Raw genomic sequence first — 23,352 nt, 5'->3', positions numbered from 1 at the left:
TTGTATTTGTGGTGATTATAAACTGACTTTGAGTGGGACCTACAGATTGGACCCGATGCCACGATCGAAGACTGCAATGTAAAATTGGTTGGCGGTCACATGTTCGCAATGCTCGATATGAGCCATGCATACCTCGATTTGGGGTTGGACCCGGATTCTCGGCAGTACGTAACAATAAATACTCACAGGGGGTACAGCTACACGAAACTGCCTTTCAGGGTATGATCGGCTTGCACCAATTTCTCCCGAGTTATGGAAAATTTTGTGCGGGTCTTACCATACGTGAGGGTTTATTTGGAAGACCTTTTTTGTCACAAGCATGACAGAGCGTGAGCACTCGAGCAATCTGAATGGGGTGCTCCGCCACTTTCCAGAGATGGGAGCATAACTCAAGAGAGAGAAGAAGTGTGTTGTTCACACCAAAGATGTCGTTTATCTGGGGTATCGTGTGGACCAAGAGGTTCGACACCCAGTGGAGGAAAAGGCACTTGCCATCGAATAAGCTCCCACAGCGGAAAACACAACTGAACTGTGGTCGCTTCTGGGACTAGTAAATTACTATGACAAATTTATTCTGGACCTCACAACAATACTAGATCCCCTAAACGTCCTGCTGAGGAAAAATCAGGAGTTGGCATGGAGAGCACTGCAGGAAGAGATGTATACTAAAGTGAAATGGCAGCTAATGTAATCCGGCTGATGCACTACCATCACGTCAACCCACTCCTAGTCAAGTTCAATACCTCACCATATGGCATCAGCACCATTTTAGCTGGTTTAGCTCAGTGGGTTAGACAGCTGGTTTGTCATGCAGAACAAGGCCAGCAGCACGGGTTCAATTCCCGTACCAGCTGAGAATTCTGAATTCTCCCTCTGTGTACCCGAACAAGTGCCAGAATGTGGCGACTAGGGGCATTTCAGAGTAAATTCATTGCAGTGTTAGTGTAAGCCTACTAGTGACAATAAAGATCATTTACATTTACATTTTTCACATCAAATGGACAACAGTAGGGAGCGGCCAGTTGCATGCGCCTTCAGAACACTGGTTCAGCTGAGTGCAAATCGGGAAAGAAGATTTTACAGTGAAGAAGTTCCATCTTTACTTGTATGAGCATCGTTTCATGGTGTTGACGGACCACAAACCACTGTTGGAACTCTTCAAGGAGGATAAGGCCATTGAGTCCAGTGATGGACATTTTACCGGCGGCGTATGAGTACAAGTTGGAGCATCAGCCAGCCACGCAGATCGCGATTACGGATGCATTGAGCAGGCTCCCCCTGCTGACAAGATTGCCAGGGCCCCCCCAGAGCTGATGATATCATAATCGCGTTGCAGTTCATTGATACATATGGCGGCCCAAATACGTGAGTAGATACAATCAGACCCCTTATAGTTCAAAGTTTGCCACTTAGTGCTATACGGGGGCCAACATCGGGAACTGCCCAGTGAGTTAAAGGCTTTTACCACCAAAATAGCAGAATTCAATGTGGAAGACAGAATCCTCCTCAGGGGGACTCGTGTTATAGTCCTGTGCAAGGGTTACAAACCCATAATGAGGGATCTTCATAATGGACACCTAGGCATGTCCAAAATGAAAATGTTAGCCCACAGCTATATCTGGTAGCTGGGTCTAGGTGCAGAGATAGAGTGACTTGCCCAACAATGTAGTGTGTGCCAGGGACTGCAGAAGCTCCCACCATTTGCACCTCTTCATCCCTGGGACTGGCTGAAATTGGGCAGCATGGCAGCACAGTGGTTAGCACTGTGGCTTCACAGCGCCAGGGTCCCAGGTTCGATTACCCACTGGGTCACTGTCTGTGCGGAGTTTGCATGTTCTCCCTGTGTCTGCGTGGGTTTCCTTTGGGTGCTCCGGTTTCCTCCCACAGTCCAAAGTCATGCAGGTTAGGTGGATTGGCCATGATAAATTGCCTTTAGTGACCAAAAAGGTTAGGTGGGATTATTGGGTTACGAGGATAGGGTGGAAGTGAGGGCATAAGTGGGTCGGTGCAGACCCGATGGACCGAATGGCCTCCTTCTGCACTATATGTTCTATGTTCTATGAAATGACTGTGGGTATGGCTTCACGCCAGTGGTGATCAAAGTATAAAAGGGCCAAAAAAGAAAGATTCTACCAAATGATAAGAATTTTAGAAACCAGAAAGCCAAGAGGAGTTTAAAAGTTCCAGGGGTAAAATTGAAAAGAAAATTAGGGAAACAAAGAGAGAATTTGAAAAAAAAATGCACGTAAAATCAAGGAAAATCTTAGGATGTTTTGGAGGATAATTGAAGAAAGAGTAGGGTTAGTTAGAGGCAAAGAGATAATTTTTATGTGGATGTGCAAGATATGAGTATGGTTCTTAATAAATATTTTGTATTTGTTTTCACAAACAACATTGTAATTGTGGAATGTGAAATACTGGATGGGATAAACATAGAGAGCGAGGAATTGTTAGTTTGTTTACCATCTTTAGAATTGGATTTGAGGCCTGGAAGAAATGCATCCCAGGTTGCTAAGGAAGCAAGAGAAGAAATAGGGGCTCTGACCATTATTTCCCAATCCACTTAAGCTGCAGAAATGATGCCAGAGGGCTGCTGCTTAAAACTAGAGGAAGGGACAACCTGCGTACTCATAATAAAAGCAGATTATTGCGGATGCTGGACTCTGAAACGAAAGGGAAAAAGCTGGAAAACCTCAGCAAGTCTGGCAGCATCTGTAGGGAGAGAAAAGAGCTAACGTTTCGAGTCCGATGACTCTTTGTCAAAGCTTTGTCAACCTGCATACCCATAGGCCAGTTAACATAACCTAATTTTAAGAGAAAATTTGGATCAATAATTGAGGTACCGTATTCTACAGGGCTATGGGCCAAAGGTACCTTATCGGTGGGTATGGACACAATGGGCAAAATGGCCTCTTTGTGCCATAATCTACATTTCTATAAAATCTATATTAACCGCATTATTCTTGAAGTGAATAGAATTTATGTTATCAATTTCTTCAGGAAACAAATTTATCACAAATCTAATTTATCAGTGTCAACAATCATATACATTTTCTTTTTCAGAACAAGAATTGAAGTGCCACTTACATTGCTAAAAGTTTTTTACAGATTGTACTTTTGGAAAATTAACCCATGGTGACCTTTAAAATAAATACACTAATACTGAAAAATTGTGTGATGTTTGAAATTTTACAGTGCTAAAGTACTGGAAAATACAAGGGGCAAGATGATCAGCTGATCTTCTGGTCCCACTGGGTTTCCCGACGGTATGGGGTGGATTCAATGGAAAATTCAATTGACAGTTGCAGGATAGGAGATCCCGTCATGGCCCTATGGCGGGCCATTTCCTGACACCGAGAAACACCCAAGAGAGAAGGAGGCCAATCTTTAAAGATGCTTTATATTCATTTTGAGAAATTCTCTCATTTAAAACAAAATGTCTTCAATGGTTTCTCCCCCTTCGATAACACATAAAAAAACTGAGAGCCATATCCCTTGAAATTTTCAAGGCATTTAATTGGCCATAGGTAAACCATGGCTCACTAAGATCTAGCTTGGGTGAGGAGTTGTCATGGCTAGGCGTGTTTTGTATTAGCACTCGTATTCTAGTTGTTAACAGTTTACAGTTTGACAGTAGCATTAGTATTGTTTTCTAGCCATGTTATTGTAATTTAATAAAACTAGTCACGAACTAGATGTTCTTTGGTGCACTGACTCAATCATTGCAATGCACTGGAACGTAACATGGTACCAGATGTGACGGTCTACGAATTGAAGATCTGGAGTCAAGAACTTAGGAAATGGTATTGCTAAATAAAAAATCGACGAAGAGCATCAAAAGAACACATCTCAATGCTCAACTAGTCACCAAGGAAAAAGATGGTTTGCTTGAAAACACCACCAAGTCTATGTGTACCTGGTAATGTTGATGCAAATTGGAGCGCTTTTAAGCAGCAGTTTAACTTGTACATAGCGGCTCTAGGTTTACAGGCACAGCCTGATGAGCGAAAAACAGCATTGCTGCTCACTGTAGCAGGTCTAAAAGCGATCAAAATCTTTAACACGTTTGTATTTGAGTGAGGCAGATAGTGAGAATATTGATGCCATCGTTAAAAAGTTTGACAAGCATTGTATCCCGAAGAAGAACAAAACTTTTAAAAGGTACATTTTCAGAATGCCCACGCAACAGACAGGCGAGTTATTCAACAGTTTTCTCACGGATCTAAAATTAAAGGCTCAGACTTGTAATTTTGCCATATTAAGATCATCAATGATCAGGGATAAAATTGCATTTGACATAAAAAATGATAAAGTGCGTGAATGTCGTTTCAGGAGAATAAGCTCCAGTTCGAAGATGCAATAAACGTTTGCCATGCCAGCGAGTTCACTGTGCAGCAAATCAAGAAGTTATTAAGAAGATGAATACTTTTGAATGGACATGGTGATGATCAATAACTGAGCAATGTGTCCTGTAAATGAATTTAAAACATTTTAAAAAATCATATTGAAGATGTACAAGTGCATGTCAATTAGATAACTGAGACACTGCTAGTGTCTGATGAAAAATCAAAACTAATAGTGGCAGAAACCATAAAGGATGACGTCCTGCAGATGGTAATCAAGAAAAGTGTGCAGATAGTAAAACAATTACTTAAAAAATTGATGGACAACCAGGATGATCTATATCTGGCATTGCTCACTTATCGAGCGTCACTTTTGAGCAATGATTTGTCACCATTACAACTATTGAAGCACAGGAAGATCAGAAAAATATTACCATGTTATTCAAATCAACAAACAAGTCACAGAATAAAACATCAACTGCAGTCTCAAAGAAGAAGCAGAAGAGGTACTATGTCAGGTCAACCAGGGCGCTACAACCTTTAGAACACAATGATATAGTACGGGTGGAGGATCCTGATGGCTGGTCAAAGTGTACAAAAGTGATTCAGAAGATAGATCCGAGACCCTACAGATCATCACAGAGCAAGGACAGGTACTCAGGGGAACAGAAGAGCTTTGTTGAAAATTCAGCAACCTGTTACTTCACTGTCAGCGTATGATGTGTGTGAAAACTTCTGTCCATCCAAACCAATGCAATCTGACCAAGAATCAAGCATACAAACTGAAGATGCACAGAGTAATGCAGTTTCAACAGGGCCACCTTCAGAGCCACTCGAACTGTCAAGCAGATTCGACAGATTAACAAAAGCTTGGAAGGTTAACGAGACCTCGAAAGAAGCCTGACAGACTGAATCTGTAGATGACAGTGTAATTTTAAATAACATGAATTGTTACGCTATGCATATCATATGTATGATAGTTGATTGAAATGATGTATATTATATTTTTGTTAAAATCTAAAGGAATGGGGATGTAATGATATGCATAAACAATTTTGTATGTTAATATATTAGACCTCCAACCAGCAGGTGGCAGTAGAACTGCACCATGTGACACTGTAGCCTTGGGGCGTCTGGGTGAGGAGTCATTGTGGATAGTTGTGTTTTGTATTAGCTCTTGTATTCTAGTTGTTAACAGTTTACAGTTTATTAACAGTATTAGTATTGTTTTCTAACCACGTTATTATAATTTAATAAATCTAAACTAGTCACAAACTAGACGTTCTTTGGTACACCGACTCAATCATTGCAATGCACTAGAATGTAACAGCTGCTGCTTTCCATAATTTCTTATGGCCGACAATACAGTTCGATAACTGTTTAAATGTGCATATTCAGAGTATTTTCCTCAAAGGAAACGTGGGCAGCACGGTAGCATGGTGGTTAGCATAAATGCTTCACAGCTCCAGGGTCCCAGGTTCGATGCCCGGCTGGGTCACTGTCTGTGCGGAGTCTGCACGTCCTCCCCGTGTGTGCGTGGGTTTCCTCCGGGTGCTCCGGTTTCCTCCCACAGTCCAAAGATGTGCGGGTTAGGTGGATTGGCCATGCTAAATTGCCCGTAGTGTCCTAATAAAGTAAGGTTAAGGGGGGGTTGTTGGGTTACGGGTATAGGGTGGTTACGTGGGTTTGAGTAGGGTGATCATGGCTCAGAACAACATCAAGGACCGAAGGGCCTGTTCTGTGCTGTACTGTTCTATGTTCTATGTTAACAATTAACTCAAAGCTACATCCTGCCTCTAAAGTGGAAAGATTTGGGGCTAGATTCTCAATTCTGAAGACTAAATCACAGGAACTACGCGTTCCTGCTATAAACACTGGCCAGGAGAAAGTCAGGTCATCCAAATGGACCAACACACTGCCCATATGCAGCCCAATTGATTCCCGGCCCCACTGGCGTCTGATTCGCTGGGGTGGGATTCGTGCTCAGAACCAGTCATGAAGATGTTTGCAGAAAGACCTGCTCCAAGATTCTGGGAGTTGCAGCTGGACCCCATTAAGGAGAGGAGGGGCATCCTCTTTCCCAGGGTAGACCCAAGCCCTCAATACTCCACAGCATCTGAGAAGAGGTGTCAGAGGCTGTCAGTACTGGCAGCCTCTCCAGGAGGACCAGCACGCAATGCTGTGAATGAACTCAGGGCAGCTCAAGTGAGTAACCATCTCTGTGCCCCTACATCACTCACGTCCCTCACTCCTCACATCAGCTCCCAATCCCTTAGAAGCCAACAGCATCCCACCTGTCTGCATCTCCCTTACAACCCACCCTCAATGAAAACCCAACACATATATTGTTCTCTTTGGCCATGAGCCTTGTACACACACATACCACCAGCTACAGACACTCCCCAAAACACGCCTTGCCCTTTCTGTGTCTCCAAAAATAAAGCAGCCCTTAATCTCCAGGAGCATCAGAAGATGGAAGGGGGCATCCTTGATATTCGGGTCCACAAGCCGTCAGAGGAAAGGGCCCTGCAACTCATGGAGGAGACTGAGGAGAGGGCAGTGGTAGAAATGGATTCACCATGCACCAAACAGGTGAGAGTCCAATGCAATGCAGGTGTCTCCATAGCAAGTGGGTCACACCTCTCCCACAGAACAGGCCTTCCCAAGATCTCGCCACATGCCTTTTGTCTTGCAGGATTCCTTTCAGACGAGGCTGGGCCGCCCGGGATTGCTGCCCCCCTCCCAGCCAGACCCTCAGAATATCACTGCACACCATTCTGGGGAAGACAATCGAGGGCTACCCGATCCCACGGAACAAAGCGCAGTACCCAGGCCAACATTGTAAAGGTGCTGGCCGTGTTATAAGGCCTGGGGAAAAACGTTAGAGCCATGAATCAAGGTGTCCAAAGAGGCACACTGTGTTGTCCATTGCTGAGGCGCAGGACAGGAGAGTCCAGTCACAGGTGGACATGACCCTGGCGCATATCGACATTGCTGCGATGCTCCAGAACTTGGTTCATAATAATAATAATCTTTATTAGTGTCACAAGTAGACTTACATTAACACTGCAATGAAGTTACTGTGAAAATCCCCTAGTCGCCACACTCCAGTGCCTGTTTGGACATGGGAGAATTCTGACTGTCCAATTCACCAAACAAGCAAGTCATTCAGGACTTGTGGGAGGGAACCGGAGCGCCCGAGGGAAGCCCATGCAGACATGGGAAGAACGTGCAGACTCCGCACAGACAGTGACCCAAGCCGGGTATCGAACCTGTGACCCTGGCGCTGTCAAGCAACAGTGCTAACCACGATGCTACTGGGCTGCCCTATCACAAAGGGTTATGGCTGAGGGCATCAAGAGCATTGGCTGGCACTGACTAACCTTGGCCAGTCACAGAGGGACAAGTCACCTGCACAGAGGGACATGACATAGTCCCAGAGGAACACAAAAGAGGCAGTGAGAGACATGGCTCACTCGCTGAGGGACATGACCCTTTCTCAGTGCACCGTGGCTGAGGGCATCAAGGCGATGGTTCAGACAAGGGGGAATCTCCAGGACTGGCACCTCTGGAGTCACTCTGGCCTTCCCTCCATCCCCTGGAGTAGCCCGGGGGCCACTGAGCACCCTGGGGAAGGAGGAGCGATGGGGTTCATGCCCCCAAGAGGTACTGGAACCTCTGCCCTTCAGAATCCCCCACACCTGACACTGCCGTATCTCAGAGACAGTGGGTGGAACAGGCTAACACATTGTGGCCTGTGACACCCGAAATTCGGCCAGTCCCTCTGGGGCATCACAGGCCGAGGACAAGACATTCAGCATGCCTCTACTTCTGATGTTCTGTCTGGGATAACACCTAGAAGAAGCGGGCGGCCACGAAAGTGTAGAAAGATAGATGACACTTAAATTTGCACAGATGTCGTTGATAGTGAGGGGAAAGGGAAATGTTGTAAATACTCACCGTTGAACATTTTTGCACCACCAGTTCGATCTAACTCTAGCCTCTGACTCACAGATATGAAGGACGAGGGCAGGGGAGTGTGCAGGTTGTCCATGACACATGAACATCCCACATACATACACCCTCACTGAGATGTGGTAGTGCATGGGGGCAGCAGTGTGAGCCCACCTTGCATGACAGCAACCCCAGTGACTGAGTCCTAACCATTCACCAACTCCCGCATCCGCCCCTCGCCCTCCCCCAAACCCCCACCAACATATTTGGACCCATGAGAAAATATCGGCATCACAAATGCAGAGATCATCTGTGAGGACAGTGGTATGTTATCTCAAACACAGGAGTCAGATTTTGTCAGACAATGAGCTCATCTCACAGTGAGTCATCATCATCATCCTCTGTCCCATGGACAAGCCCACTGATACTGCTTCCCCGGGGCCAACACCCTGTGGTGATGCTGGTATGACCCTCGGAAGGGGGAGGGGGAGCTGTGGTAGTGGGAAGGAAGGCTAGAGGAAGGTGGAGTGAAGGACTAAGTGGGAGGGAAGAGGTGGAAGGACTAAGGGAGAGGGAGGGGGAAGGTGGAACCTGTGTGGGGATAGGGGGATGGTTGTTGAAGTGGGGGGGGGGGGGGGGGGGGGGTGGAGCTGCCAGTGGTAAAGCCTCCTCGTGAGTAAATCAAGAGGTGATGAGATTGTCCCATGAGTGGCGGCCCTGGATCGCTCATTGACCGGCCTGCCATGCCACCTCATGCTCCATGGCCCGGATCCTCCTGGACACGAAAATTAGCCTCCTCGTCAGCTGAAGTCTGCCATTCTTCCTCCTCCTCGCCCCACTGCAGCACAATGTTATGAAAGATGCAGCAGGCCAGCACGATGCTCAAGACAATCCAAGGGCTATATTGGACAGCCCCACCAAAGCGTTCCAGGCATCAGAAATGCATATTGAGCATGCCGATACACTGCTTGATGATGCTCCTGGTTGCTATTTGAGTGACGGTTCTCCGCCTCGGTCTGGGGTCTCTGCACATTAGCCATGACTTCAGTGGATGACCGTTGTCACCCACAAGCTAACCCCTCACCCGTGGAAGTGCCACCACAGTGCTGGAAACCGACGAGTGTGCCAAGATAGGGGCTAGTTTATCACAGTGGGCTAATCAGCTAGCTTGTAATGCAGAACAATGCCAGCAGTGCGGGTTCAATTCCTGTACTGGCCTCCCCGAACAGGCGTCAGAATGCGGCGACTAGGGGCTTTTCACAGTAACTTAATTGAAGCCTACTTGTGACAATAAGCGATTATTATTATTATTAGAAGATGTAATTGTCATGCATGCTGCCTCAAAATAGGGCATGGTTGTGCATGATACGCAGCTGGTGGTCACACACGTTCAGGGAGTCGAAGCCCTTCCTCTTGATGAAGGGAACCCCATGTTTAACTGGTGTTTGAAGGTTGACATGTATGCCATCAATCACCCCCTGGACATGGGGCATGCCAGCAAATGTGGTAGATCCTGCTGCCTGGGCATCAGGTTGGGTCTAGTCCAGGTTGAAGGAGATGCAGTCCGATGCCTGGGCATATAGGGATTCCATGACAGCGTGGGTGCACCTGCGTGCGGATGTTTGCGAGATCCCACAGAAGTCCCCACTCAAGCCCTGGAATGAGCCATTGGCATGAAAGTTCAGGAGGACCCACACTTTGACGGCCACCAGGAGTGGGTTTCCTCCTCCTGTAGTGTCAGGTGTGCCCCTATCTGGCACAGGTGGCATACGGTCCAGCTCGTGATTCGGAGTCTGGCGGAACACATGGTCCAGCAGCTCTTCAGAGGACAGGCGATGATGGGATACACAGGGCCTGATGTGACACCTCCTTCGCACCTCCTCTTATTATTATTATTGTCTTGTTTGACAGCCGATACTCGAGCCTCACCGGCTAGCCCCTGCTCTCCAGGGCAGGATCTTCTTGTGCAGAGTCCTCCCTGGATTGGCCCTTGCACTCTCCCCGCCATTCATCAGCGATGGTCAGGTTGATCGGGAGCGTTGCTGCCTGTAGTCCGAATCAATGACTCTGCGCGGGGGTGGGGTGGGGGTTGGGGGGAGAGACGGAGAATGTCAGCAAGTTGAGGATTCTCTTGACCATCTAATGCCACCAGGTTACATGGTCACGCTGAGTTGTACTGCTGCACCATCCTTAACATGCCCATTCCTCCCCCCTGCCCCGACCCTTTGAGATGATGTAGTCCACACTGCACCCCTGTCCCCATCAGTGTCTGGTACCCAGCCTATGATCTGGGGAGTCTCTATCCTCACCATCTGTCCTGCCAACAGGTGTACTGGTTCCTGCTGCAACAGGTGTTAGCGATAGGCTCTGTGGTCCCTGCCTTGTATCTCCCCGTGAGGTCTACTGTGAATCTCCTCACTGGATGAGCCTTGTGCTCTCCCACCAGGAGGTTGGAATCTGGTTGTGTGGTGAAGACGTTGACACTCTGCAGCCATGCGTCTCGATGCTAAGTGTCTGATATGCGGGCAGGACCCACAGATGGGGGTGAACAAGGGATGTGTGCGTTTGTTGGACCTAGCTGCGGTGTTATGTCGGGCAGCACAGTAGCTCAATGGCTATCATTGTTGCTTCACAGCGCCAGGGTCCCAGGTTCGATTCCCGGTTTGGTTCACTGTCTGTGTGGAGTCTGCACGTTCTCCCTGTGTCTGCTTGGGTTTCCTCCGGATGCTCCGGTTTGCTTTCACATATCCCAAAAGACGCGCTGATAGGTAATTTGGTCATTCTAAATTCTCCCTCTGTATGCCTGAACAGGCGCCGGAATGTGGTGACTAGTGGATTTTCATAATAACTTCATTGCAGTGTTAATGTAAGCCTATTTGTCACACTAATAAAGATTATTATTATTATTATGTGGAACCTGGGTTTTACAGACAGGTTGTGACATGGAGCTGGTTAGGTTTCTTGTCCAGGGATGGGATGGATAGGATCAGGAGCTTGGTGGACAGGCAGGGCTTGGAGACATTTTGTGATCCTCGGGGTGGTCGAGCTGATAGTGTTACTCTGAGGAAGGCTGTGTGCCAGGGAGGGTTCCTGTGGCAAGGGTACATCTGTTCTTTGTTTGAGATGAGTTCTGCTAATCCCCAGCTTCCTCTACTGTGGGGCTACTCTTCTGAGGAGTATCAACATATGGTGGGCCGGTTCCCATGCCTGTCCCCTGCAATAGCCCCACCCCCAACTCCGCGATGCATGAAGCTTGCAGCTCACAATGCCTCTCACTGTCCCCGCAGGCGAAATTGGCTCATAACAGATGGGAAAGGGCGAAGACAGGTGGTGGAGTGTCGGACAGCAGAGTCATTAACCCCTATGAGGAACGGCCCTGGAGGTTGGGTGGGGTAGGGGGATGACCAAGGACAGATCAGTCACCGACATTGAGATTGGCCTGCACCGTAGAAGGGAATATCCACCGGCCCCCCCCAGATGACCTGTCACACGTGTGTTCATGCCAGACATAATGATCCTTCCCTCTCACTGACCACATGTTCATTCTCCCACAGGGCCCCTATCTGATGGTGCTGCCACATTCGAGGTGGCCCCTCCATAGTCTTCCAAGAGAACCCCTCGGAGGAGCACTCTGAGAATGTACCATTGAGGCGTCGTCACAGCTGTCATTTCCACGCTCCACCAGCGCAGAGACACGCACCTCAATGGCCGAAAGTAATGGACAGACTTCTGGACACAATCCGGTGAGCACCACAGTTACTGATACACACGTGGGAGGCAGGAACGTCCAGGGTGCACAGCAGTCAGAGGTCTGCTGGATCTCAGAACCCAACTGGGAAGGGTGGAGGGGGTGAGATGACGGGCGAAGCCACGTCCGATGAGACCGCCAAAGCGGTTGAAGCATCAGAACCACATTTTCAGCAGTCCAATGTACCAATCAATGACAATCCGGGTGGCCACATGGACACATTACATCTGGCCTCCACATTGGCCTCTGGCCTCCACATTTGCATCATTAGCTCGGACCTCAGCAGATACTCCTTAGCCACCAAGAGCCAACTGGACATCTTGAAGACGCTGGGGATCTTCGACAGCGTCAGATGTAGCTGTCGCGCTCGCTCCTGGGGAAGTGTGCACACACGTGCATGATCTTGAGATGGTGGCCGCACTCAAGTTGAACCTTCAGGGAGTGGAACCCCTTCCTGATAATGAAGGGCGCTCCTGGATCGCGTGATGCGCGAAAGGCGACATGCATGCCATCTATTAACCCCTGGACCTGGGGCATCCCAACGATGGCAAAGAATCCTGCTGCCCGGTCATCTTGATGGGCCTGGTCCAGTTTATAAGTTTATAAATTTCAATGCCCGGGAAAACAGGGCATCCATGACCCTTGGAAAGAGCACCCTACCTAGGCCCATGCCTCTACCCTATTCCCATAATCCAGTAACCCCACCTAATCTTTTTGATACAAATGGGAAATTTAGCATGGCCAATCCACGTAACTTGCATATCTTTGGACTGTGAGAGGAAACCTGAGCACTTGGAGGAAACTCATGAGACACAGGGAGAACAATCTCCCGAGGCTGGAATTAAACCCAGGTTCCCAGTACTGTCAGGCAACAGTGTTAACCACTGTACCACCGTGCCGTCCCCCTTAGGGCTGTTGGTTGGGATATGCACACAAATCCCCACTTTAGCCCTGGAAAGAACCCGAGGAGTAAGGGTTCAGGGCTGTGATGTCCTAAAAAGCCATTGGGAGTGGGTAGCTTCCTGTCCACGTGCTGCCAAGTCCACAAGGACATAGCACAGGTGCCGCACTCTCTTGCTGAGGCAGAGCCTCCTGCGGCACATGCTATTTGACATCTCCTCAAATGACCAGCAACGCCTGTACACGTTGGTCTGTCGCTGGCCTCCCACTCTGAGTCCCTCCCTTGCCTGATGGGTGGCTGGGTCCTCATGTGTGGGGCGGGTCACTGCACATGGGCTTCCACCTCGAGCCTCTGTTGACGCTGCTGCCACTGCCTTCTCTGGTGTCTGACCACCTGGCCTGCCAAAATTACCACCAGGACAGCTCCTGCGGGGTCCACAATATCATCCATCATGTTATATCTGTAAGGAATTGGAGAGGATGAGACACCAACTATCAAGTTCTGGCTTCGGTACCTGGACCCTTGTGTCGCCAAGCCTCCCCCACCCTTACATTCCCTGTCATCTCTCAGGGTGCCACCCAATGAGTCGGTTGTGCTGGGGGACCCTGCTCTGTACCCTCCCCCCGCCCCCCACCCGGCTACAGCAGAGGCCCCTGGGCATCAGATGCCTGATCCCTGTCGGAGACATTACTTGGACCGGGTGTTGGTTCCCTTTCCAATCCACACACCCACCGTCTGTCGCAGGGATATCTCCAGTGCTGAGGCCCAGTTCTTGGGTGTTTGATTGATGGCTGCTACCTCTGTGGTGTTGATGCCTCCAGTGTACAGGCATAGTGGCCAGGCTTCACAATCTGATTGGGGAGTTAAGCAATAACACTTGCCTACAGAAGGCACATCGACCCACAGGAATCCAAGTGGGAGCTGTGGAGTGCTCACAAAGCTAGCAATGCCAATTCCCTATTAGCAATAGCTTTCTGCTGTCCAGCCAGAGACTGCCACAGTCAGAGGGAGTTAAGTCACCTGCACCATATTACCACAGACAGGGCTCTGCCCTGGGGGTGTTCAGTGGAATGGGTAGGCAGAAGCTGCAGTCACCCCTGGTATTGGTTTACACAATCTGAGGGGGCTGGCACCTTGGACCTGTGGGCTTTGAGCCCATCACCCCCAGCCAGGGGCAATCCCCTACTGATGGCACCAACCCCCACCCCCACTGATGGCCAACCTGTGGTGAATGTACATCATGTAATTCACACTGTATAGTATTGTGTTCACACTGTATAGCATTGTGTCCTTGTGGGCTCTGTCTGTGAGCCGTTGCTCGGCTCTGTCCACAGGGGGAGATGAGGAGCTTGTACAGGGCTCCACTCTCGGCTCCGCCCATGGCTCCGCCCATGGCCCCTCCCACTACCGGAAGTATAATGTGCTGCAGCCTTGTGAGTCTGCCCTCAGTTCTTCTGGTCGCAGGCAGGCTCAGTTGTAAGTCTACTGAAGCCACAGTTTACTTCCTATCGTGTCTCGAGTGAATTGATGGTCACATCAATTTAACAGACTTAAGAAAACTACTATGGAAACAGCCCTCAAACCTGATCGACTAGAAATGGACCCGCAGGCTGCAGAGGCGAAGGAAATCTTTCTGCACTGGCTTTGGTGTTTCAAGGCCTACGTGGCTGCGCCGACTACCTCCGCTACTACAGATGAGCAGAAGCTCAGCCTATTGCACGCACGGGTGAGCCATCGCATCTCTACACAACTCAACAGTACCGACTCGTACTCCGAGGCCCTTGCTATGCTCGACCGATTATACGTGCGGCCTGTAAACGAGGTCTACGCGCGGCATATTTCGCTACCCGCCGCCAGCGCCCCGCAGAGTCGCTAGTGGACTACCTGCGCGATTTAAAAGCCCTTGCAGGGGAATGTAACTTTCAGGCTGTAACTGCCTCCCAGCATATGGAACTCGCTGTCCGTGATGTGTATGTTGCAGGGGTCCGGTCTAATTATGTGCGCCAGCGACTCCTCGAAAAAGGGGCCCAGAACTTGGAGGACACGGTAGCGCTAGCACCTCAATGGAGGTCACGTTTCAAAGTGTCAACTCGTTCCCCGCAGACCACGTGACCCCATCGCGCACCCCCGACCAGCGACTGCCCCAGGCCTGCGCCGTGCGGCCGCCCATCCACTATGGAGCGCCAGAGTGGCATTTTTGTGGTCAGCCCCAACACCCATGGCAGCGCTGCCCGGCCCGCAACGCGACCTGCAGCAGCTGCGGTCAAAAAGGACATTATGCTAAAGTATGCCTGTCGAAACCGAAACCCCTAACTCCCCCGCAATCCAGAGCAATCGCTCCCCCAACTCGCAGACCCCGTAATGTTGCAACCTGTCTGCCGACTCCGCCTCCACCCGACATGTGCGACTCATGGGGGCCGCCATCCTGGCACTCCTCTCCCACGCGGCCGGCCATGTGCGAGTCATGGGGACCGCCATCTTGGGTGCCATCTTCCTCGCCGCCCGCCATGTGCGATCCACGGGGACGGCCATCTTGGAAGCCATCTTCATCATCGGCCGCCACGTGTGATCAACGGGGGCCGCCATCTTGGCCATCACCCGAAGTTCACCTCGACGACTACGACCTCCGCGGACAGTCATCACGGGGCCACGCCAGCACTGCTGATCGAGCCGCCGACTACCTGCAGCTCAACGCTGTCACTTTGGACCAGTCGGGTCCGAAGCACCTCAGGAGCTCGGTGATGTTCGTTCAAGTCAACGGATACAAGACACCGTGCCTCTTCGACTCCGGGAGCACCGAGAGCTTCGTACATCCTGACCTGGTAAGACTCTGTTCGCTCCCTATCTTCCCTGCACGGCAAACTATCTCCCTCGCCTCGGGCTCGCACTCGGTCCAACTACAAGGGCGCACCGTTGCAACCCTAACGATACAGGGCGCCGGCTACTCTAATTTCCATGTGTACGTACTCCCCAACCTCTGCGCCCCACTCTTACTCGGGCTCGACTTTCAGTGTAATCTCAGGAGCCTCACACTCAGCTTCCGCGGACCCCTACCTCCTCTCACTATATGCAGCTTAGCGACTCTAAAAATCAACCCCCCTCCACTCTTCGCTAACCTAACGGCTAACTGTAAACCAGTAGCCACTCGCAGCAGGCGGTACAGCCTGCAGGACAGAGTATTCGTTAGAGCCGAAGTCCAGCGGCTCCTGCGTGAGGGAGTCATAGAGGCCAGTAATAGCCCCTGGAGAGCTCAGGTGGTGGTCGTCAAGACCGGGGAAAAGTTCCGGATGGTGGTTGATTACAGCCAAACCATTAACCGGTTCACGCACCTCGATGCGTACACCCTCCCCAGAATTGCAGGCATGGTCACCCAGATCGCTCAGTACCGCATATTCTCCACGGTGGATCTGAAGTCTGCATACCACCAACTCCCAATCCACCCAGAGGACCGCCACTACACGGCGTTCCAGGCAGACGGCCGCCTCTTCCATTTCCTCCGGGTTCCCTTTGGCATCACAAATGGGGTCTCGGTGTTCCAACGAGCAATGGAACGAATGGTGGACGAGTACGGGCTGCGGGCCACGTTTCCGTACCTGGATAACGTCACTATCTGCGGCCATGACCAGCAGGACCACGATGCCAACCTCCACCGATTTCTCCAAACCGCCCAGAAACTCAATCTCACCTACAATAAGGAAAAATGCGTTTTCCGCACTACCATACTAGCCATCCTCGGCTATGTCGTGGAAAACGGAGTCCTGGGCCCCTACCCGGACCGTATGCGCCCCCTCTTACAACTCCCTCTCCCTCATTGCCCCAGGGCCCTCATGAGGGGCCTGGAATTCTTCTCCTATTACGCCCGGTGGGTCCCCCAGTATCCGGACAAAGCCCACCCACTATTTAAGACCACACTCTTCCCAATGTCAGCAGAGGCCCGCCAGGCCTTCAACTGCATCAAGGAGGACATCGCCAAAGCCGCTATGCGAGCGGTGGATGAATCCGTCCCCTTTCAGGTAGAGAGGGACGCCTCAGAGGTCGCTCTCGCCGCCACTCTGAATCAGGCAGGGAGACCAGTAGCTTTCTTCTCCCGAACCCTCTCCGCTTCAGAACTTTGACACTCCTCAGTCAAAAAAGAAGCTCAGGCCATTGTGGAAGCCGTACGGCACTGGAGGCACTACCTCGCAGGTAGGAGGTTCACCCTCATCACCGACCAGAGATCGGTTGCCTTCATGTTCGACAACTCGCAAAGGGGCAAAATAAAAAACGATAAAATCTTGAGGTGGAGGATCGAACTCTCCACAGATAATTATGACATCATATATCGGCCGGGTAAGCTCAATGAGCCCCCAGATGCCCTGTCCGTGGCACATGTGCCAGCACGCAAGACGACCGATTAAAGGTTATCCAAAACGACCTCTGCCATCTGGCTCGCCCACTACGTCAAAGCCCGTAATCTGCCTTTCTCCACTGAGGAGGTAAAAGCTATCACCAGGGATTGCCCGATCCGTGCGGAGTGCAAACCGCACTTCTATAGACAAGACAAGGCCCACCTGGTAAAAGCTTCCTGGCCCTTTGAACGCCTGAACTCCCCTCGACCAATTGAAATGAGTACTTCCTCAACGTCATAGACAAATTCTCCTGCTTCCCTTTTGCTATCCCATGCCCTGATATAACCTCCCACACAGTCATCAGAGCCCTGCACAGTGTCTTCACCCTGTTTGGCTTCCCCAGCTATGTCCACAGCGACAGGGGTTCGTCCTTTATGAGTGACGAGCTGTGTCAGTACCTGCTTACAAGGGCATCGCCTCGAGCAGGACCACCAGCTATAACCCCAGGGGGAATGGGCAGGTGGAGAGGGAGAATGCGGCGGTCTGGAAGACCGTCCTACTGACCCTACGGTCCAGGAATCTCCCGACCTCCCACTGGCAGGAGGTCCTCCCCGACGCGCTCCATGCAATTAGGTCCCTCCTGTGCACTGTCACTAACCAGACCCTTCACGAGCGATTATTTGTTTTCCCTAGGGGCACTACCACGGGGGCTTCACTCCCATCTTGGTTGAGGACACCGGGCCCGGGTTCTCCTCCGGAAGCACGTCCGGACACATAAAACGGACCCGCTAGTAGAAAGGGTACTCCTGCTACACTCGAACCCACACTGCGCCTTTATAGAACACCCCGACGGCTGTCAGGACACCGTTTCCCTCCGGGACCTGGCGTCTGCATGATCCACCACAACCACCACCAATGCCGAGGTACCCCTCACACTACACCTCACCCGACCCCCCACGCCCTGTGCCCCCACGCCTACAGGTTTCCTGCACCCCCCTTCGTCCGTCGCACCGGTCAGGAACGAACCTCGGACCGAACCACCCCCGGAGGCCACCCGCAGATCCACACCGCCCGTCACCACTCAGCCACCTGAAGAGGCTGCAACCCCAGTGCTCCACCGATCCCAAAGGACGACTCGGCCACCGGACCGGCTCAACCTGTAGACCCGTCACCCCTGCCGGACTTAATTTCTTTTACAGGGGGTGAATGTGGTGAATGTACATCATGTAAATCACACTGTATAGTATTGTGTTCACACTGTATAGCATTGTGTCCTTGTGGGCTCTGTCTGTGAGCCGTTGCGCGGCTCTGCCTACAGGGGGAGATGAGGAGCTTGTACAGGGCTCCACCCTCGGCTCCGCCCATGGCCCCTCCCACTACCAGAAGTATAATGTGCTGCAGCCTTGTGAGTCTGCCCTCAGTTCTTCTGGTCGCAGGCACGCTCAGTTGTAAGTCTATTAAAGCCACAGTTTACTTCCTGTTGTGTCTCGAGTGAATTGATGGTCACATCACAACCCCCCCCCCCCCCCCCCACCCTCCCGACCTCCTGGTTCCTGTATCCGCTCCAAGTACTGGGGCAGCAGCCACCCCAGTGCTCCTGGGCTGATTGGCCATTTTCAAAGATGGTTACTCACCTCTTCTGATTGCTACAGCAGCCAGCTTCATGTTATTAAATGGGTGTGCTAAAGAGCACCTGTATGACCGCTCATTGGGGAGCCAGTTAGACCACCAGAGGGGGTCCTTCCCATTTATGAGTGGACATTGACCTTCATTGGTGATTGGTTTCTTGCCACATTGCGGCACGATCTGGATCTCACTAACGGGAATGGGTTGGTTAGAACGTAAACTGATTGACGCTCGGCATGGTTTCCAATTCCGGCCTCTTCTGCGATCTAAGCGACTCGAGCGGATTCACACCTGGTGTGACGCGGCTGTTAGATTGCACCCATTAAAATCGATGCAAATTGCGGTTTTCATGGTGCTGTCAGCGCAGGTCGTGTAGCCACCGCTGGTGGTGGGGGACCAGAGCATCGAAAAGGGATTGGCTCAATTCTCCGCCTGATCAGCAGACCCACTACCGGCGGTGGACAGCAGAGAATCCACCCCTGGAGTTCAGTCACAAATTTTCAGCATGCTTCTGTTAAATATTCTTTCTCATAATTATGGGAATCAGAAGTTTACTTTACATATCTACTTGAGCAACTCTTTAATCCTTTAATGGCTGTGGTGTGCTAATTAGAATAGTTGAAGTTGTTCAATAATACATGCAGAGAGGTTCCATCAAAGGGATATGGATAAAAACATTGAACATTTCAATACGTTATCATGTTTATTAATGTGACAGAAACCATGCCAGAAGGAAGAGTAAGCTCAGACTGCAGTGCTTGTAAGAATTATAAAGTGGGAGTCTAAATCTGTGGTACATGCATGATCCATCTGTGGTTCTGCACATATAAAATCTACTTATTAACTCACTTCAATCTGTTGCATCTATTTATGCTCATGCAATTTTTAGAGTAAAATCGGAAGTGAAATAAAACTGCGTTGTTGTTGGCTTGTTGATGAAACTGGCTGGATTAGCAGAAATCGTACGACTTGGAAAATAATAGAAATATGGTAATTATTACCATCGTAACCAGAACGCTAAATGCTTTATCTACCCAAACTTACCTTCCCTCCAACAAAAGTAAGTAGTTTTGAATTTCCTTCCGTCAGCAATTGTTTTCCAGAGTCCCCTTTGTCTCCATGGACGTTAATGAAAACTGTTCCAACAGCACTTGTATTAGCTTCATCTCCAGTATATATGTGAACACTGTATTCCACTTCTAAATTATAAGAAAGAATGCAGTTAGATAGCTTATAAAATGTATAAGGTAAGAATATTGAACATGAAACAGTGCTAATAATTAAGTTATAAAGCATTCATAATGCGGATTTAAAATACAGATTTTTCTAGAACCATGAGATATGTAGAAAGATTTCCCCTGAATTTTACTTTTGTATCCATTCTGCTGGTTTGCTAATCATTATGTATGCAGGGTGGTGTTTCATCGGAGGGTGGTTGGGATCTAATGGGGTTCTTTGGGGCTTGATTTTTTTTAATGGAATCCAAGCAGTACAGAAAGAGGCCATTCGGCCCATCAAATCTGCACCGAGCCTCTACTATAACATTTTCCCATTATATGCTGTTTGAGATTGTAGTTTGTTAAAATCATTAGTCTTAATTCACAGCTACAATATATATATTGAGACCAATCATATTGGAACTCCTGCTTCCTCCCTATAAGACAAACCACAGCGGCTAAATATACTTTGAAAGAAAGCCAGTAGAAATTTGGCTTTCTACTCAGATAGGAGCAGAAGTAGACTATTCGGCCCATCGAATCTGCTCTGCCATTCAATGAGATCATGACTGATCTGATCTTCTCCCTTCTGATCAGGGCCGGGATTCTCCCCTACCTGGCGGGGCGGGGGTCCCGGCGTAGCGGAGTGGCGCCAACCACTCCGGCGTCGGGCCTCCCCAAAGGTGTGGAATTCTCCGCACCTTTGGGGGCTAGGACCGCGCCAGAGCGGTTGGCACCACGCCGACTGGCGGCAAAACCGTCACCAGCGGCCTTTGACGCCCGGCGCCGGGGCTGGCCGAAAGGCCTTCGCCGGTTCGCGCATGTGCCGGTGGTGACGTCACCACTGGCACATGCGCGCTGGGGGATTCTCTTCCGCCTCTGCCATGGTGTACGCCGTGGCGGCGGCGGAAGAGAAAGAGTGCCCCCACGGCACTGGCCTGCCCGCCGATCGGTGGGCCCCGATCGCGGGCATGGCCACCGTGGGGGCACCCCCCGGGGTCCGATTGCCCCATGCCCCCCCCCAGGACCCCGGGGGCCTGCTCGCGCCGCCGATCCCGCCGCCACCAGAGGTGGTTCAAATGTGTCGGCGGCCGGAGAGGCCTCCCAGCGGCGGGACGTCGGCCCATCGCCGGCCGGAGAATCGCCGCAGGGGGCTCACCGCTCGACGTGGCGCAATTCCCGCCCCTGCCAATTCCCGGGTTGCGGAGAATTTCTGCCACGGCGGGGGCGGGATTTTCGGCAGCCCTGGGCGATTCTCCGACCCTGCGTGGGGTCGGAGAATTTCACCCCTGATCTCTGTTTCTCAATCATGTGACATTACATCACCATTACATCATAGAACATAGAACATATAGTGCAGAAGGAGGCCATTCGGCCCATCGAGTCTGCAACAACCCACTTTAGCTCTCACTTCCACCCTATCCCCTTAAACCAATAACCCCATCCAACCTTTTTGGTCACTAAGGGCAATTTAGCATAGCCAATCCACTAACCTGCATGTCTTTGGACTGTGGGAGGAAACGTGAGCACCCGCAGGAAACCCACACAGACACAGGGAGAACGTGCAGACTCCGCACAGTGACCCAGCGGAAAATTGAACCTGGGCCCCTGGCGCTGTGAAGCCACAGTGCTATCCACTTGTGCTACCCACTTGTGCTACCGTGCTGCCCTCAGCATCATGTGCTTCTGATACATCTCTTCCCAAGTCCTTATCTCAATCATATAGATCCAACATCCTCCAACATCTCCCCCTAAGGTCTCAGACAGGGTTAGTCTCTGACATCCCTCGACAAATCTTCCTGATCTTGATCTGATCTCTTTCTGAGATTGAGGACATTCTGTATTCTAACGTTGTGTTGGTATGAATGTCCTTCTGGGTGGCTATCGAACTCTGTCTTATTACTTCTTCTTTATCTTCATCAGGATCTGAGTAGGAAGCCAAATTTTGACTGGCTTTTTTTCAAAGTATATTAAGCCACTGCGGTTTGTCTTTACAGTTCCCTGGTCCATCTTAATTCGATATGATCTCGATTGTGGAGCTCTTATGATTATTATGCCTACTTTCTTTCAGTCCTGTATTCATACTCTGTCCCCAGCCTTCAGCACCGATAAGCCTTGAGTTCAGTGCCTAAAGTTAAAATTACAAAGCTTTTTGTTTGTCAGTTCTTTCTCATGCTGTTTAACCCACTTGTGGTCATTCACGGTAATATTAGGTTTTAGTTTCTGGTGCAGAACTGGGAGTTGTGTTCTCACTCTCCTTTTCATTAACAACTTTGATGGTGAGGAACAATTTTGTAATGGTAAAACAATTTGTAACTCAGAAGAACTAGAACTAAGATCTTCATTCTTATTCATCAAGTCTTTGATGGTTTGTACACCTTAGCTTCTCTGTTAGCCTGAGGATAGCGAATTGAGCTTGTGTGAATTAATCCATACTCTTTTGCAAAATTTTGGAATAATTCATTAGCAAATCGCAGAACATTGTCTCACACCACAATGTCTGGAATGCCATGTGTTGCATAAATTTTCTTCAGTGATTGAATGACTGCTTTCGCAGTGATGCTGTGCAGTCTGTTCAATTCAATCTACCTTGAATAGTAATCAGCTAAAATAAGGAGTACCTTGGGCGCGTTTCTCTGTTTCAGCGACTAAGTGTTGACGCCGGGACTAAATCGGTGGACTTCTATGACAGAAAAATTGGTGTCATTTCCAGAGCAATTTTCAAGAACCATTATTGGGCTAGCACTGGCATCACATGGAACACGATCGATTCCAATGAAAAACGGTGTCCAATTCACCGTGGTCGGCATTGACACTCGAGAGGCTGACAAGCTGCAGCCGCATATAAGCATTCCACTCCCCACACCCACTCAACCCTGCTTACAAAATGGCAGCAAGAAGAGCCGCGCCCCAGTTCACTGGCGCTGAACTCGAGACCCTGCTGGATGCTGTGGAAGGGAGGTAGGCCACCCTGTACCCCGGGGTGGGAAGGAGGTTGCCATTCGCCACCGTGCAACGGACCAGGGCGCAGGTGACAGAGGTTGTCAGCGCCATGGGAAACACGGCCAGAACAGGAAGAAACTGCATGACCTCCTCAGGGCGGCCAGGTTAAGTAGGCAGCACTATGCGCCTGGCACCAACCCCCGTCTCATACACCCGTGAACCCTTTTCCCCCCCTCCCGCACCCGGAGGGCGATCGACCCTCCACCCTACACCACCTGACAGCACCAATACC

At 50.2% G+C, this 23,352-nt stretch overlaps 1 protein-coding gene across 1 annotated transcript in view; it reads right to left on the bottom strand.

The window, feature by feature from the left end:
* Positions 1–23,352, bottom strand: part of LOC119972132 — a 660,627-nt gene that overhangs the window by 198,811 nt on the left and 438,464 nt on the right. Inside the window, exon 39 of the mRNA XM_038808465.1 lies at positions 19,945–20,099. Coding sequence (XP_038664393.1) covers positions 19,945–20,099 — 155 coding nt within the window. The remainder of the gene's footprint in view (positions 1–19,944; positions 20,100–23,352) is intronic.

This window comes from Scyliorhinus canicula, chromosome 10 (genome assembly GCF_902713615.1).
Source record: "Scyliorhinus canicula chromosome 10, sScyCan1.1, whole genome shotgun sequence".
Classification (NCBI taxonomy): domain Eukaryota; kingdom Metazoa; phylum Chordata; class Chondrichthyes; order Carcharhiniformes; family Scyliorhinidae; genus Scyliorhinus; species Scyliorhinus canicula.
This window is presented reverse-complemented; position numbering and strand designations above follow the sequence as displayed.